Source organism: Schistocerca serialis, chromosome 3 (assembly GCF_023864345.2).
Source record: "Schistocerca serialis cubense isolate TAMUIC-IGC-003099 chromosome 3, iqSchSeri2.2, whole genome shotgun sequence".
Taxonomy (NCBI): domain Eukaryota; kingdom Metazoa; phylum Arthropoda; class Insecta; order Orthoptera; family Acrididae; genus Schistocerca; species Schistocerca serialis.
Genome location: NC_064640.1, coordinates 836,027,645 through 836,047,043, shown reverse-complemented (window position 1 = coordinate 836,047,043; position 19,399 = coordinate 836,027,645). Strand labels below are relative to the sequence as shown.

The 19,399-nt window shown below is 38.2% G+C and overlaps 1 protein-coding gene across 8 annotated transcripts in view; it reads left to right on the top strand.

The window, feature by feature from the left end:
• LOC126470878 (inositol hexakisphosphate and diphosphoinositol-pentakisphosphate kinase) overlaps positions 1-19,399 on the top strand; it is a 591,274-nt gene that overhangs the window by 390,453 nt on the left and 181,422 nt on the right. For all 8 annotated transcript variants that reach the window (XM_050098893.1, XM_050098898.1, XM_050098892.1 and 5 more), the window contains 3 exons: positions 9,443-9,669; positions 9,761-9,897; positions 18,298-18,412. In XM_050098893.1, coding sequence (XP_049954850.1) covers positions 9,443-9,669; positions 9,761-9,897; positions 18,298-18,412 — 479 coding nt within the window. The remainder of the gene's footprint in view (positions 1-9,442; positions 9,670-9,760; positions 9,898-18,297; positions 18,413-19,399) is intronic.

The window sequence follows — 19,399 nt, the reverse complement described above, 5'->3', positions numbered from 1 at the left end:
CTTTGGTTGTTGTGATGATGTCCTTTACCAGAAGAGCTTGGTAGATGTTTTCAGTGACTCCTACCACCAAATGTGAGTTTTGTTGGCTTTTTTGTATTTGGATCCACAATATGGCATAGGACCAAAATATTCTGTGTAAAACACTGTGTTATTCCCAAGGATTTTGGACCCAGTTCTTCAGTCGTTCTTCCAATAAGTGACCTTGCTACTGGTTGTCACCAAATGATTTTTTCAGTTTGGCCTAAAATTTGTCCCAACTAATGAGCTTCACTTCATTGTTCTCAAACCCATTATGTCATCCCACTTGTTGTATTCGGTAACTCAGTCAAATCCTATCAGCCATTTCGTTGAATCCTGACCAACATCTCTGGAAAACACTGATGGATGTCTGATGGGCCGTTGACTTACTGCTGTTTTGGAATCCATTGGTTTTCTGAATGTACAAACTGTGGGAGTGATGTACTGCATGTATTCCAGCACCTGTCCATGTAGGCAACAGTTTTTATGTTGCCTAATTGGAGCCACAGTGATGTAGATGTTTTGGAGTACCTTGTGTCTCCACCAGTGTCTCGTTCTCACAGTAAAGTCCAAATCCAAAAGTGTGGTCATCAGAGTGTACAAAGACATACAGTTTATTAGTGTGTTAGCCAGTGATGCTAGCCAGTGATGCTAATTGCTACACCATATTTCTCAGAGCACAGTTTGTGGCAATATTTTTAAATGCGCCAAATACAATTCAGTCCATGTCTTCCAGCTAATGAAGCCTAAATTACTAGTAGTACATAGTTGACCATGTCTACACAACAGGCAGGCAGACTGAACTACAGGTATTTCTACCATGGTAGAATCCCTGTGGTCTTAAACAAAATTAAAGCTTGAAACTGAATGCAAAATATTTAAGAAACTGGTGTCAAAGGACTTAAACTACTGGTCTTATTTTTGTGATAAATCTGATGACTTTCCTAATGACACAATGGACTAAATCTGTCTGAGGGAACCAGTGAGCCACTCATCCAATCCCTCATCTTTCATAGTTTCCCGATTCAGCATAGGGATAAGGAGAAGAGGACGGAGAAGGAAATACGTCGCCATTGAGGTGGCCCTCATACCGCAGTGCAATGCTGAATGTTTGGGAAACAGTTTGAGAAACTAAAACTCTAGGCATAGAGGTGATTTTATTTTCTTCTTCTTCTTCTTCTTCTTCTTCTTCTTCTTCTTCTTCAACTAATGCATATTAAACTCTGATAACCATCTACTTAGGTATTATAGCATACACTGCGTGGATGGTATTGGAGTTAGGGCCAAAGGTGGAGTAACTGTCTCTGCAAATAACACATACAATGCCTCTTCTGTCTCCCTAGTTACATACTTTGATACAGTTGCTACTGCAGATATCATGCCATAATGGATGAAAGTATCTTCCTTCTAGATACTTCCACAAGAAACTGTAGACCAGGAGGCTCTCATTGATCCTGGAACACAACTCCACTGTCCACTCCTCTTGGTAACAACTTCAACACAATAGATCATGGGGATTATTGTCTACTTGCGTGAAGAATCAAGTTTCCTAAAAGCCTTGCGATATCTCAAGGATATCTCAAGAGCAATGTATGAGGTCAGTTCATAAAATTCCAGAACATTCATAATTTTTTGCCAGTAGTGTGTTGGAGCAAAATGCGATTGGCATGCCTGCACACACCTGTGTTTATTGTGTAACTGCTGTAAGTTTCAGTGTTGTATGTCTGTTAGTTATTGTTCAGTGCCATATTGAGTAGAACATTGTGTAACACAATTCATGAATTTCGAGATGGCAAAGTTAGAGGAGCAATGCGTCTGCATTAAATTTTGCCTGAAACTCAAGATAACATTTACAGAGACACACCAAAAAGTGCAGGGAGCCTATGGTGATGAGTTCTTAAGTCAAACTCAGTGTTAAGAATAGTTCATATTGTTTAAAAATGGCCAGATGGAAGTTCAAGATTATCCTCATTAAGGACACCCCTCGACATCTACTGACAACGGTCATGTCAGGAACATAAACAAAATTGTGCATGCCAGTCAAAGATTGACTGTCTGAGAGATTGCAGAAGAAGGTAGCATTTCAGTTGGATCATGCCATGAAATCCTGACACAGCAGCTAGGAATGTGTCGTGTTGCCGCCAAGTTCTGCCCACAGCCCTTGAGCTGAGACCAGAAAGACCTTCACCTTGCAATCTGTGAAGAGCTTTTGGCTCACGCAAATTAGAATGAGATGTTACTTAAGAAAATCATAACTGGTGATGATGTGTGGTTCTACAGCTATGCTGTTGAGACCGAGGTTCAGTCTTCACAATGGATCGGGAAAGGTTCTCAGAGACCAAAAAAAGCTCATCAGGATAGGTCTGGTCAAATGTCAAAGCTATGCTGATAGTTTTCGATGACTTTGAAGGATTAGTGCAGCACGAATTTGTGTCACAGGGACAAACTCTTAAGCGATGGTACTATCAGGATGCATAGGGATGCCTGCAAGAAGAAAACACCCTGAAATGTGGCTCACGCATCACGATAACACACACGGACGTTCATCCCTGTTGGTGAGTGACTACAGCACAATAAATGAAATCACTGTGCTGCCAAATCCTCCATACTCTCCAGACCTGGCCCCTACAGACTTTTTTATATTTCCATGTTGAAAACCCTGTTGAAAGGGCGAAGATTTGCAATGATAGATGAGATAAAAGAAAATTCACAGATGGTGCTTTAAGCTATCCAGCAAGAGATGTACCGAGACTGTTTCCGGAGGGGAAATGGCACTGGGAGTGGTGTATCAGTTGTGGAAGGAAGTGTTTTAAAGGAGACCTTGCACAATAAGTAAAAGATAAGCATAGAAAAATTTTGTGGACAAAGTTCCGGAATTTGTTGAACAGACATTGTATTCATAACACAAGTTTCAGTCTGTATCAGCACTGCCATAAGGTCACATTCTGCTATTGACACCTCATGATCTTTAACTCTTGTAGATTCTGATGAGTTGGGAGTTGCAGCTGATCTCCATTCCAGTCATTACATGCCAAGTGAGATTGCATCTACCAGACAGCAAATCCCAAATCAATATCCCTAAGATCGTGGATCAGCAGAGCAGTCTGGGCATTGTAATATCAGTTGGATAGTATTTGTCAGGAAGCTATCCAAGACTAACTGAATCACATCACATGCATTATCCATCCATTCCAAAGTCCTCAGGCCACTTTTACCAAGCTGTGTGATGCAGGGGTTAAAACATCTGTCTTGCAGTTGAGATCATGTTTCTGATCATCATCCAGCTATATGTATTTAGGTGTACCTAAACCTGAAAATGCCTTATCCATTCTGTGTGGGTGTAGGAGATATTGGTTGTATAATTCAACAACTTGACTCGCATGAATTTTGCTAGCAAAAGGTTTTCCTGTTAAAGACAATGTGAAATAGCTTTGTGCAGCTCTATAAATGAGGCTTCAGTGATTGTGTGCCGTATCCACATGTTTGTTCCTATCCAAAAACTATTTTAGGTGCCAAATAATTGAAAATCTGTCAGAGATATTTGAACAGGATGATGAGTCACTTTAGGAAGTATTCCAAGTGCGACCTTTTTTGTCATTCAGTAGTATGACACCTGTTGTACAATGCTCCTTATTTGTAAATGATTTTTAAATCTTTTGGCCCTTCTCCAATCTCTCTATTGCAAACTCAGCTACAAATCACACTAAATTGGTTAGATGAGTACACTATAGGTACTGATTTAGAATATTATGATTTATCTGACCTGTCTAGAAGAACACCTTCCTAAGTGTGAAAAATTTTGTGAGTCTAATGTTTGATTCCAAGCTGTCATGATTACTGGATGTAATGTCCCTGAAGGTAGTGGATATAATGTACTGCTTTAGTCATAAGCTTGGCGAACAGGCTGGATGCATCTGCTTAAGTTTAGTAAAGTTTTTGTCTGATTCAAATGGGATTGTGGTTGTATATTGTGTGGATCAATAAGGCCTACATACCTCAAGACCACTGATGCTATAGGTCATCAGTGGATTAGGCTTGCACCATGTGTGTACAGAACCAGCCCCACAACTAATGTCTGTACTATATTTTTGGAACCATAAAATAACATGTAGTGGCAGCTCCTTGTGGTGTTTCACAGATGCAGGTTCTTTGCTGTTCAAGAATTACTAGCTTTGCAAACTGTTGTTCACCTCACCATGGAATCCATTTCATGAGTTACCCATGAGTGATGAACCATTTGTGTTGAATGTGGTCACAACTTAGTGGTGCTTGATAATGTCCACCACCACTACGATGCAATACTTACAGAGTAGTCAACACAGATCACTTGTGCCAAATGCCAGGATTGTTCCTTCAAAAGGGCATGGCCGATTTTCTTCTCCATCCTTCCCCTGTCTGAGCTTGTGCTCTGTCAGTAATGACCTCATTGACAGGACATTAAACCCAAATCTCCTCCTCCTCAGTTGAGTGGAATCTTGATAGCATTGGAGCAGGAGATATGTATTTGTGCTATGAAATTCATCTGCTCTGCCTCCTTCAGTGTCCTTTAAAACTGTGTAGCAGCTATATTGATTAGATAAATAAATCCAGAAAAACCACACTCCCTTCTACATTTACACAGGCTGAGGAAGGGGTTTTGTTCTTGATACCAGGGCACTTTGAGATTCAGGAAAATGAGTTAAGCAGTTGTTACAGCTAAGGAAGCATGCACTAAAAATCCTGTGACGCCATGTGCTGTTTTGCTGCATGCTATCTGTCTGCTATTCAGGTACAGTGCCATATGTTTGCAGGAAGAAGAGTGGTTGGAAATGATGGAGAATACACTGTGACTGGTAACGTCAATCAGGAGACTTCCTTTTGGGCACTCAGAAGAGGTGTTTACCTGCAATCAGAATTTAGTTTTTCTTTTGATGTACAGATTGTACTACATCATATTGTAATTGATTGTTTCAAAATGGCTCTGAGCACTATGGGACTTAACATCTATGGTCATCAGTCAATTGATTGTTTCATATTCTGATGAAAGGGCTAAAGCTAGTTCATCAATTGTGATCTCATTATTAGGGAGGAGATTATGTGGTACCAAAATTTCCATCTCATCCAATTATTTTAGTTACTGATTTGTCAATCCCTGAAATTTGTCAATCAATGAGAGATTTTAACAGCTGTAATCCCCCCCCCCCCCCCCCCCACACACACACAATTTACTTAAGACTTGCAATTGTTAGTGCCATAATGATATTCATAGTGACTTGAATGGAAAGTTCCACGATTATACCAGCTATATCTTTGTCTCTAGCAATCAACATTTTAGAGCTTGCATATTAGGGGTAGTAGTTGCACTTTCCTTATTTCTTGGTTCTTCATAATGTGCTGTATATTTCTTCATTTTTTAAATCTAGTTATTAAATTGTTAATGATTCTACGAATTAGTTTCACATTCTGCATAGATTGTTTGTTCACTTTCCCACAAATATAGAACTGCAAAGGACCAACAGTATCAAAGTAATGCTCGATAAACAATAGTATGAGGAAGAGTGAACACTGATTGTGTTCAGTTTCTGAATTTTCATTCCTCGTCAGAAGATGTGTATGCATAAATGTACATACATACAAATTGGTTGAGTAGATGTCACAGGTGAAGTGGATGGGCCAAAAAGGGACTACATTAGAAATAAGAGTAAGAGGGATAACGAGAGGGTCCTGTAGAGGAAGAGGAGGATTAGACTGTGTGTACAACATCCCCCACAGGTATAAACTAGGATGGTCACAGGGAGAAGTACATGACTTCTTGGAGGATTGTGAGACTAAAAATGTAATTAAAGTAAGATACAGAGAGACTTTCAAAGGTAGTATGGAAGATGAGGGAATGAGGGTAAATACAGAGAGACAGAGGGACATTCTTGGAACAACAGCTGAGAATGGGATCACAATGTTTTAAAAAGTGTTAGAGAGAGCTTTTCACCTGTGCAGTTCAGAAAAGCCAGTGCTAGATCAGGGCCGGCGCCATTTAGCAGCTCACACAGGGCGGCACTTGGGCTTGCTCCGGCCCTGTGCTAGATGCAAGGTGAATACTAATTGAACAGGTCAGGTAGTGACTGTCGAATTTCAGCATATCTTGGCAGACAGCAGCAGTATGTCATAAGTCTGCCCATACTTTTAATTACACTGTTTGAAAATGGCCTTTTATAAATGTTGAAGCAATTGGATTGTTGGAAAAGTATTATACTGAGGCAATAAAGGTAAAAGAGAGAAGTTTGATATCTCCACGGCTTTAGCCTCGTGGTAATGAATAGTTTTTCAATTTTGTGTATAGCATTTTGCAGTGATAGGTATACATCTGTTTGAGATGTTTAATCATAAACATGAAGCAATTTTTTTTGTTGTATTACTTTAGCCTCTTTAGATTCAAAGTAGATTGACTCTGTTAGATGTGCTGTTTGCCTCTGCAGAAAAGAGAAACCAATTTCAATATGTATTGACTGTTAATAATTATACCATATTTAGGAGTCATTTCAGACCAAATAATCAAGCTGTTTAAAAACACAGATATCAGGATCTGCTTAAGGGAGGAACCAGTTCGTGACGTCTCACAACCAACAGAGAAAACTGAGCAGATCAAAAATTTGTAGACTTATAGGCAGTCATGACAACAAACACTATATAGGCCAGATGGACAGAAATTTTAAAAGCCACTTTAAGGAGCACACTGACTGTTTTAGACTTAAGAAAACTAACAATTCAGCTAAAGTAAAACATATTGATGGCATAGCATCCAGTGTTGGAATAGGCAATGATCTTAAAGTACTGTAACTTAAGAAAAGAGCTGAAAAATGGAAATCTTGCAGAAAATCGAAGTTTTCATCCATGGTCAAAAGTACAACAGTGAGATCCTAAATGAAATGATGGAGTATAAGATTTTCACATTTCTTCACCAACTTTAATATTCTTAAAATAAAAAATACATAAAAATTAACTTTATATACGAATAGCCCCAGAATCATCTTTCTAATACATTAAAATAATTTTGTATACAGTCATTTTAATAGAAAATTGTCATAGTCACTCATGTGTAATATACACTCCTGGAAATTGAAATAAGAACACCGTGAATTCATTGTCCCAGGAAGGGGAAACTTTATTGACACATTCCTGGGGTCAGATACATCACATGATCACACTGACAGAACCACAGGCACATAGACACAGGCAACAGAGCATGCACAATGTCGGCACTAGTACAGTGTATATCCACCTTTCGCAGCAATGCAGGCTGCTATTCTCCCATGGAGACGATCGTAGAGATGCTGGATGTAGTCCTGTGGAACGGCTTGCCATGCCATTTCCACCTGGCGCCTCAGTTGGACCAGCGTTCGTGCTGGACGTGCAGGCCGCGTGAGACGACGCTTCATCCAGTCCCAAACATGCTCAATGGGGGACAGATCCGAAGATCTTGCTGGCCAGGGTAGTTGACTTACACCTTCTAGAGCACGTTGGGTGGCACGGGATACATGCGGACGTGCATTGTCCTGCTGGAACAGCAAGTTCCCTTGCTGGTCTAGGAATGGTAGAACGATGGTTTCGATGACGGTTTGGATGTACCGTGCACTATTCAGTGCCCCTCGACGATCACCAGTGGTGTACGGCCAGAGTAGGAGATCGCTCCCCACACCGTGATGCCGGGTGTTGGCCCTGTGTGCCTCGGTCGTATGCAGTCCTGATTGTGGCGTTCACCTGCACGGCGCCAAACACGCATACGACCATCATTGGCACCAAGGCAGAAGCGACTCTCATCGCTGAAGACGACACGTCTCCATTCGTCCCTCCATTCACGCCTGTCGCGACACCACTGGAGGCGGGCTGCACGATGTTGGGGCGTGAGCGGAAGACAGCCTAACAGTGTGCGGGACCGTAGCTCAGCTTCATGGAGACGGTTGCGAATGGTCCTCGCCGATACCCCAGGAGCAACAGTGTCCCTAATTTGCTGGGAAGTGGCGGTGCGGTCCCCTACGGCACTGCGTAGGATCCTACGGTCTTGGCGTGCATCCGTGCATCGCTGCGGTCCGGTCCCAGGTCGACGGGCACGTGCACCTTCCGCCGACCACTGGCGACAACATCGATGTACTGTGGAGACCTCACGCCCCACGTGTTGAGCAATTCGGCGGTACGTCCACCCGGCCTCCCGCATGCCCACTATACGCCCTCGCTCAAAGTCCGTCAACTGCACATACGGTTCACGTCCACGCTGTCGCGGCATGCTACCAGTGTTAAAGACTGCGATGGAGCTCTGTATGCCACGGCAAACTGGCTGACACTGATGGCGGCGGTGCACAAATGCTGCGCAGCTAGCGCCATTCGACGGCCAACACCGCGGTTCCTGGTGTGTCCGCTGTGCCGTGCGTGTGATCATTGCTTGTACAGCCCTCTCGCAGTGTCCGGAGCAAGTATGGTGGGTCTGACACACTGGTGTCAATGTGTTCTTTTTTCCATTTCCAGGAGTGTATTTCACCAATGAACATCAGTGATTTGACAGCAAAACATGTAGAAGATGTTGCATGTGACTGACAACACGAAGATCAAAATATCGTTAGTTAAATCAAAACGAGCTTTGCTCTGACCCCAATCTTGTTTTTCTGCATGTGTTTCATATTGCCATTGAGCAGATCAACATACAGAGAGACATCACCTCTTATTAGGTTAGTCTTCTCTTCCTCCACAGGATGAACACAGCACTTTCCAGGACTCTACAAAAAATCTTGTGTTAAACACTTATTGTACTGTCACTGTAACATGATGATGAGGTCTAACTTCAAAACATGTTGCTAATTAAATAATTTAAGTGGTCAACATATATTGTGACTAGTAGTGGTATTTGTAAAACCTGTTCATAAAGAGAGGAAAAGTGAATTGTGTGTCATTGTTGATTGGGAGAATTTTTGGAATGAAGATGTGTTAACATTTTATTAGAATGTTAATAAAGGTAAGAACTCAGCGAATCATCACCGGACGCACAAAGGAGGCTGAACACTAGGCTAGCTTTCAAACAAACCCTGAAGTGCAAACATTCTGCCACAACTTTCCATACCATATTTATTTCATGTACACATTCGAATAATTATGTATTTTGTGCATCCCAAAGAAGCACACCTTTTTGTCAAATTTCATGTGTAAAGTAGTATCTTGTTTCAGCCATTTTTAGATTTACAGATATATGGAGGATAAGAAACATTTATTAGATTTGACACTGGTGGAAAGGTTTCTAACGGCTTAATTTTTTAAAAAAATATTTTGGAAATAAAGTATAATAAATCTGATCAGAAAGTATATATGTTAGCTCTTTGAGTATGTAAAGGAATGGTGGAAAATTTTTATGATGAACAGATTTGTGAAGTTTCTTTCTTCTCTCAAACTTTGTTCTTTCCAGATGCTGTCCTTTACCACGGTGAAACATGGGAATTGATGGGTCGTCGCTGGGGAAAAATAGAAAAAGATTTTTGTACAAAAAATAAAACTTTTGACATATCTAAAATACCTGATATTTATGACTGTATAAAGTATGATCTGCAACACAATCAACATACTCTGCAGTTTGAGCAGGCTGAAGAACTTTATATATATGCAAAGTATTTAGCAGACATTGTAATACCACAGGTATAAATATACAGTTGATGGTACTGAATGTACTCTATTTGTCTTTGTTTGCTAATTCAATTAAATCTTTGTCCCTTTTCTTTAAAAACAGGAATACGGCTTAACAGTCCAAGAAAAACTTACCATAAGTCAAGGCATATGTACACCGCTCCTCAAAAAAATACGTGCAGATCTGCAAAGGAATATTGAGGAATCTGGCGAAGAAACTGTCAATCGTTTAAATCCGAGGTAATACTATGAAATATATATTCAAAATTATAAAACTGCTCATCAGTATTTGAATGGTGAAAATTAACACAGTCATCAAGCTGAATATTTGTGTGAACACCACATTGCAGTTAGTTACCCAGAAGGTGGGAAATTAAGTGGAAGAAGACCATATGAAATGGATAGAATGTGTTAATGTTGTGGAGGAATGAGGACAATGTTTCATAACACTGGGTTAAGTTGTGGAGATATTGTCAATGAAACTGAACAAGTTGAGGGAATCGGGATTTGGATCTGGATGGGTTGGAAAAATTCCTGTGTGGCATATAAATAGCTTTTGACAACGTTAACTGGAATACTCTCTTTCAAATTCTGAAGGTGGCAGGGGTAAAATACAGGGAGCGAAAGGCTATTTACAATTTGTATAGAAACCAGATGGCAGTTATAAGAGTCGAGGGGCATGAAAGGGAAGCAGTGGTTGGGAAAGGAGTGAGACAGGGTTGTAGCCTCTCCCCGGTGTTATTCAATCTGTATATTGAGCAAGCAGTAAAGGAAACAAAAGAAAAATTCGGAGTAGGTATTAAAATCCATGGAGAAGAAATAAAAACTTTGAGGTTCGCCGATGACATTGTAATGCTGTCAGAGACAGCAAAGGACTTGGAAGAGCAGTTGAACGGAATGGACAGTGTCTTGAAAGGAGGATATAAGATGAACATCAACAAAAGCAAAACGAGGATAATGGAATGTAGTGAAATTAAATCGGGTGATGCTGAGGGGATTAGATTAGGAAATGAGGCACTTAAAGTAGTAAAGGAGTTTTGCTATTTAGGGAGTAAAATAACTGATGATGGTCGAAGTAGAGATGATATAAAATGTAGACTGGCAATGGCAAGGAAAGCGTTTCTGAAGAAGAGAAATTTGTTAACATCGAGTATAGATTTAAGTGTCAGGAAGTCGTTTCTGAAAGTATTTGTATGGAGTGTAGCCATGTATGGAAGTGAAACATGGACGATAACCAGTTTGGACAAGAAGAGAATAGAAGCTTTCGAAATGTGGTGCTACAGAAGAATGCTGAAGATAAGGTGGGTAGATCACGTAACTAATGAGGAGGTATTGAATAGGATTGGGGAGAAGAGAAGTTTGTGGCGCAACTTGACTAGAAGAAGGGATCGGTTGGTAGGACATGTTTTGAGGCATCAAGGGATCACAAATTTAGCATTGGAGGGCAGCGTGGAGTGTAAAAATCGTAGAGGGAGACCAAGAGATGAATACACTAAGCAGATTCAGAAGGATGTAGGTTGCAGTAGGTACTGGGAGATGAAGAAGCTTGCACAGGATAGAGTAGCATGGAGAGCTGCATCAAACCAGTCTCAGGACTGAAGACCACAACAACGACAACATATAAATAGGTTTGCAAGCATGCATGTGGCTGTCTTTGCAATACATACTAATAGTATAATGTCAACAGTCATGCAGTGGCATGCAGGTGTCCCCGATCATCCTGCAAACTGATGTATTCAAATTATTGTCTCAAGGGATGCAATTCTTGAGAACTCTGTGGTGCCTGCACCCTGAAGTTCTCTCTAAACACCATGTTTGTAGACAGTTTTTACCTCTCTTGTAGTCTCTGCATGATGGACTGAAAACTGCAGTTAACATTAAGAAGGTACATAATATGGGAAAAAAACTATATACTTCAAATTCTCCCTCAAATATATATGTGTACATAATTTTTATTGCAAATGTAATGTTTTAATAAGTCTTAATTGCAATTGGGGGATACTGCCCTTAGATTCAAGGAATCTGTAAAGTTCTTGAGCCTCATATCAGACCAGAAACACATCTTCTTCCCACATATAAGAGATATGAAGGCAACTGCTCTTAAAATGATTCAGCAACAGCTCATGGGGGCTGACAGATGCTCTCTGACCATTTGTCAAATCTTGTCAGTAGCCCTAATGGTGCAAAGTGTAGAAAATACCCTTGACACTATACAGCAACAAGGAAAGGAAGTGTCATGCAGCTTGATACCTTGTTTTTTGGGAATCCAGGTAAATGAGCAACTCAGCTTTATCTACTTTAGAACAGCAAGCATGTGTGTCCCTCTGAACCAGGCAGACAGTAAAAAATAGTTCGTGCTAATGATCCAGCTGTTGTGCACCCTTAATACAAATGCACCACCACCATTATGTATATCTTCCCATCAAATAAGAAGTATCGGAGAGTAAATATATAATTACTGACCTGTTTAAGAAGTAAGATGGAAGTTTTATATTGAGCAGGACAATGAGAGAGGTAGTTCTACATGGAGGAAAGGCCATAGACCAGGCAAACATTGATATGCAGGGAGCTGGCTAAAACCATGACAAACAGGAAATCATGTCATATTGGGGTACAAGTAAAGGAATCAGTGTAAGAAACTGATGCTATCCCTAATCTTTTTAAATAGTTATGGAATCTCTAACTAACTCATTTGAATGATTATTTAATTTAATTTAACTGGAACGAGTCAGTTAACAGGATATGAATACATGTTTAGTGTCAATTTTAATGAACATAGAATACATTTTTTAGTCATACTCACAGAACTGCACTTTTTATTTATTATTACAGCCACCCATTTTTAAGTAGAAATTTGTCAATGGAATAGGAATAGTAGTCCATGAGAAATGATTTTAGGTTGGTCACATGATTTTAGGCTAGCCACACAGGGGATGATCCCTGTGGTTAATGGGACCAGGCAGACAGGTTGTTTAGGTTAAAGCCAAAGTCCAGACAGACAACATTCAAGAAAAATTGAATAAAAGAAGGTTCATATACACTAAATAAGGATAAAGCTAAGGGTAGTATCAATTTACTTCATCAAAACATCAGGGGAATAAAAAATATAGTAGATGAGCTGTTAGTGTGTTTAGATGATCTCAAAAATATGAATGAGATTGACATGCTTTGTCTGTCTGAACACCATGCACTGTGGGGGTTGAAAGTGTCAACATAAATGGGTATAATTTAGCATGTTACAATTTCAGATCTAGCCCACGCTAGATCTGAAATTGTAACATGCTAAGGAGGAGTTGCCATTTACACAAAACAGGGTTATAAGTGCAAAACTGTAGAAGTAAGCAAACTTTCTGTTGATCAGCACTTTGAAGTTTGTGCATGTGAACTGCAGCTATATAAGGTAGTGTTGATATTAGCAACAGTGTGCATGTCCCCATTAGGAGATTGGGAGTTATTCATAAAAAAGTTTGACTCCCTATTGTGCTGTCTGTCAGACAAAAAGAAGAAGTCATAAATCTGTGGTGATTTCAGTGTAAACTTTCTTAGCAATTCTGATAGGAAAAGTGAACTAGAGGTGTTATTAATGACATATAACTTAGAATCAGTGATCAACTTCCCTACACATTTAGCTCAAGACAGTAGCATTCTAATAGATAATGTATTTGTACAGCAAGAGAATGTAAAACTGACACATGCTTTCCCTGTGATAAATGGATTATCAGACCATGATTAACATACAAAACCTACCAGGGTGTACAGTTCAGAAAGCATTGAGTAAAAGTGTAAGGCTGGTGAACCCAGTATCTGTAGTGCACTTCAGAGAAAGTTTAAGAAATGTTAATTGGGGAGATGTATATAATGAGCCAAGTACTAATGATAAATGCAACATATTTCTTGATAAATTTATATTCCTTTTTGAACATTGTTGCCCCAAAAAAATTGCTAAATGTAACACGAAACAGTTTTCAAAGAAACCTTGTATTGCTGCAGGTGTTAAAGTGCCTTCAGAAAGAAAAAGAAAATTGTATGAGACAGCAAGAATTAGTAAAGACTGAGAAGTAACTGTACGCTATAAAAATTATTGTAACGTACTGATAAAAAGTTGCCAGAAAATAAAGAAATATGTATATTAGAGATGAAAGTAACAACTCGAGCAATAAAATCAAATCAGTATGCAATGTTGTTAGAAGAGGGACAGGACAAGTAACCACTGGGGTAGGTAGTATTACTATTAAAGAAAATCAGGCCATCTTAACCAGCAGTAGACAAGTAGCTAATGTATTTAACAACCATTTATTAAGAGTAGGTGAGAAAAATGGTGCGAATAGTTCAAAAGAAAAAGCCAAGCAGTACAGTGAAGAGCCAGTTTTGAGAAATCCTAGTCAGATTAATTTTCATCTAACAACCTCTTGTGAAAAATAAATTTCGGTGGGAATAGATGACATCTCTAACAAGATATTAAAACAATGTGAAGCAGTTACAGCTGATGTTCTGAGTCACATCTGTAATGCATCACTAACTCAAGCTACTTGCCCAGACAGGTTAAAATATGCCATTGTCAAGCCTCGATAGAAAAAAGCAGACACCACAGATGTCAATAATTACTGGCCAGTACCCTTGCTTACAGCATTTTCAAAAATCATCGAGAAAGTAATGTACTCAAGAGTGGTTTGCCATACTTAGTAAATCACAGTTTGGATTTCACAAATGCTGTAATACTGAAACAGCAATATACAGTTTCACAGCCCACATAATAGAGTCTTTAAATAGTAAAATGTTACCAATAGGAATTTCTGTGACTTATCCAAAGCATTTTACTGTGTGTACCATTACATTGTTACAGAAATCACAATTCTGCGGTATAAATGGAACAGGTTATGAGTGGTGTAAGTCATATCTACCGAACAGGAAGCAAGAACTTTCTTTATAGAGTTTTGGTGAGTTAAGGAAATTTCCCACTTCATCTAACTGGGATGAAATTACATTAGGTGTTCTACAGGGTTTGATCATGGGTCCACTTCTGTTCTTGCTATATGTGAATGACCTCATGTCTCATCTGAAACAAGGAGCTAAACTGAGACTGTTTGCTGATGATACAAGCATCATTATTAATCCAGTAAAAGGAAATCCAATAGAAAATGATACAAATAATGACTTTGGAAAAATTATTGATTGGTTTCCTGCGAAATGGGCTTGCTCTGAACTGTGAAAAAACAAAGTACATCCAGTTTTCTACAGCAAGGAGTAGATTTCTTTCAATAAATATAACACATCAACAGAAGTAAGTAGCCAGAGTAGAGCATACTAAATTTTTGGATGTACATATAGATGAGAATTTTAATAGGAAAATTCATATTTTGGATCACCTAAAGCGAGTAGGTTCAACAACTTTTGCAATCAGAATAATTGTTAGTTTTGAGGATAATAAATTAGCAAGCTAACATACTTTGCTTACTTTCACACTCTGATGTCATACAGAATAATATTTTGGGGTAACTCAACACTTAGCCCACAAGTATTCATTGCTCAAAAGAAAGTGGTTAGAATAATGTGTGGGGCTTATAGTTGCACATCTTCTTGGCATCTGTTTAAAATGTTAGGAATTCTTACAATAGCCTCACAGTACATTTACTCAGCAATAAAATTTGTTCTCAACAACATGGACCAGTTTAAAAACAATAGTGACATTCATGATTATAATACCAGAAGAAAGACTTACAACACTACCCTCTACTTAAGCTATCTTTGGCACAGAATGTGATAAAATATGCTGCTATAAAACTTTTATATAAATTACCAGATGAAATAAAATGTCTGGCAGACAGCAGTAATAGTTTCAAAAATAAATTGAAATCATATCTCCTTGCTAAGTCCTCCTATACCATAGATGGATTCTTGAATAGGAATAAATAAATCTATAGGTATAATATATGCATTTTGTGCCATTTAAGGGAGTGGGGTAGATAATAAAAATTTTAAACTTAAAATCTTGATCCATGTTTGCATTTCTTATGCACTTGACATATTCCTCATCATAACGGTTACTGTGAGATTGATCAATGGAATACGTAACTAACTAACTTAGATTTAAGACTTCTTTTACCACCTGTGAGACTTTTATGTTATTGGACAAATAACCAAAATTTTTGTTGCTGCATATTGAACTCCTTTGAGCACTGACAGCTTTAATAATGGGTAATTAAGGTCATGTTTTCCTCTAGTGTTGTAGGTATAAACATCACTGTCCTTATGAAATTATGATAAATTATTTATGATGCATTTCATTAACAAGTATGTGTATCATGAAGGTGCAGTTAAGGTGATTAACTCCTGGATGGGGTACTTGCATGATGACTCTGGTGTGAACACCACTTATTATTCTTACTGCTCACATTTGTGCAATTGATAATTTCTTCCTAAGTGACAAGTTACCCCATGAAATTATTCCATAAGACATTAGTGGTTGAAAATATGGAAATATGTCAGGATGTTGATTTGGTTGTTTCCCAGACTGGCAGTTATTGTTTGATAATCTCAATAATATGGATCTTCCAGTTCAAGCTTTCATCAACATGTACACCCACAAATTTGGAACATTTTACCCTATTTACTGTCTCCTGCTCATGTGCTACATCACTTGTTGGTATGACTATTTGTTGTACAGAACTCAGTATATTATTTTTTCTGAAAATTTAGTGAGAGTCAGTTTTCAGAAAATCACTTTGGGGTTATTTGAAAAACATCATTAACAATCATTACTGTGGCATTCACTTCAATGAGATTTATTAAAAACTAGTGTTGTCTGCCAAAAGTACCTATTCTGCTTGCTGAATGTTAAGTGGAATGTCATTTACATACATAAGGAATGGGAGTCGGCCCAAAATTGAACCCTGTGGAACTCCCTTTGTAATTGTTCACCAATCATTAAAATTTTTTACTCTTACAACATGATTTGAATTATTCTGCACAACCTTTTGAATTCTGTCTGTTAAGTATTATTCAAACCAGTTGTATGTAAAGCCATCAGTCCCATAACACTTGAAATATGCTAAGTGTGTAACATTATCTACATAATCAAATTATTTGAGTGAGTGTGTAAATATCATCCTTAGTCTGGCAACCCTTCTAGAATACTTACTCTGATACATGAAGTAAATTGTTTCTACTTAAATGTGAGAGCATTCTTGAGTACATTAATGTTTTGAATATTTTGGAAAAGGATGTCAATTTGCCTTGTCACCCTTCATATGAAGAGGTTTAGCAGTTGTTATTTTAATCTCTCTGGAAAAATTCCTTGTGCCAGTGATGAATTACATAAATCACTAAGGACAATAATTATTAAATTGGGAACAACTTTTGATAATTCTGTATTTGTAGTGTCTGTGAAATGTAGTAGTAGAGAAGTAATAAATTCAAATGTCACACCTGATGTGGCAGTTTTACTGCATGAACAGTGGGAATGTAATAAGTGATAAACTTTTTTCCTTTCATTATTTTGTGGTGGTTGTCAGTAAGAAAAAGTTTCATAAACGTTTCAAATTATGTTTAAAATTTTTTGCAAGTTACTAAGTGATCTTGTTCTCAAATACTGGATGGGAATTTAAGTCTCATGAGCTTCACTGTGTTTACACCCCCACCTATTTGATAGGTATGTTGTACTTACCCTCACATTCACTCAATTGTCACTGCAGTACTGTCTATTCTTTGTGTTTTACTGTCCCTATTAATACATACTGATAAAAAAATAAATAACTTACCAGATATGTGTACTAAGTTTCGGTGAAATCAGCCCTGTGGGCTAGGTGGAGATGTGGTACATACATACATAGATCCATCCATTTTTATAAATATGTATGGATTCTGTTAATATCAGTGAAGGATGGTGTTGCTACTTCTAGCTGATTAAAATTTTATTGAATGGTATTTTTAATCTATTTCATTCCTTGTTTAAATTAACCATTTAAACCAATTTTTGCTGCTACATTTAAAAAGTGATAATTAAAGGTACTCACAACTTTTGAGTTATTGGTAATGATACTGTCATTTAGTTTATTTGTTACAATATTTTGTACACTGATTGGTCGTCCTATGCCCCATTTGACAGTATCCCGTATTGTTTTAAGCTTATGCTCTGCATTATTAATTTCTGTCATGAGATACATTCATCTTGACTTTTAATGACTTTCCTTAAAATATTACAATATTTTTTGTAGTATCCAAGTAAATTTGGATCTAGTCTTATTCTGGCCTTCACATAAATTTCACCCTTGCTCTTAAATGAGATTTTAATTCCCTTAGTTATCTATCCACGTGTTGTTTGCTTTTTTAAATGGATTTTCTAGATAAATTTTTAGGAAAGCAACTTTCGAATCTTAATACGGATTTACACTAGAAGAATTTTAATTTGACATTAACATCTATTTCTCAATATGCCTCATCCCATATCTTAGAAGATACATTATTATTGACACGTTTGTTTATACTCAGGGTTCCACAGCATTGTTATTTTAGTGTTGGTGTTTGCAATGCTGGACTGTGGGTACAGTATTCAGTCCCAAAAATAATGTCATGATTCTGTTTGTTCTAAAGGTTTAAACAGTTGCTGAATATTTACAAGTATTGTTTTTTCTTCATGTACAGATACTCCCATGGTGTTTCAAGTCCTGGTCGCCATGTTAGAACGAGGCTGTATTTTACCAGTGAGAGCCATGTACATTCACTTCTAACCGTTCTGAGATATGGTGGTTTACTTGATGTAAGTATTATTGTCTTCCTAGATTAATAAATTTGCAAATGTTTTTTTTCTTTTGCTGCTAGGAAAAAATCACTTAGATGTTGTACTGCAGCCATACTGAATATGAGTATGTGACATACATTATTTCTTATGGATAACTGAAGAGTATGTAGTGCTAATTACGCCCACAGACTCAGCATGGGAGGTTTCTATGATGCTCAGCTGTTCTGCAATTAACAGCTCAGCATTTGCTATGCACATGCATCTTGGAAGGATCTGTGGTTCTCGGCGACAGTTAACTATCCATAATTCACCAAATCCATTCTTAAACGAGATGACAGAGGCTGGGATGACCAAGTTGCTGAATATTTACAAGTATTGTCTTTTCTTCATGCTGCTAGGAAAAAATCACTTAGATGTTGTACTGCAGCCATACTGAATATGAGTATGTGACATACATTATTTCTTATGGATAACTGAAGAGTATGTAGTGTGAGCTACTCCACAATAAAAACTCTGCAACTGTTTGTTGTCCATGTATTTATCACACGCTCACACATTTTGGACAGAGGAGCCAGTACGACATGGACTCCATCATCTTTAAAGTAATGTAAAAAGAATCTGGTGTTTTCTTCCACTTTTGTACACTATGGTAATGTCATACTCTTGAAGATGTAGTGCCCACCTGGTGAGTCGTCCTGTTGGATCCTTAAGATCTGTCAACCAACAAAGTGAATGATGGTCTGTAACAACTGTGAATGGCATTCTATAGAGGTACTGTTGAAATATGCACATGGCCCAGATCACAGCAAGACATTGTCTTTCTGTAATTAAGTAGTTTCTCTCGGCTTTTGTAGGTGTCCTAGAAGCATAGGCTATAACCTTCTCTTTTCCATCTGAAATCTGCACCACAACAGCACTGATCCCATACCCACTGGCATCTGTGTGTAGTTCTGTAGGTGCTCTCTCATCATACAGACCAAGTACAGGGTCAGTCGTCGGAGATTT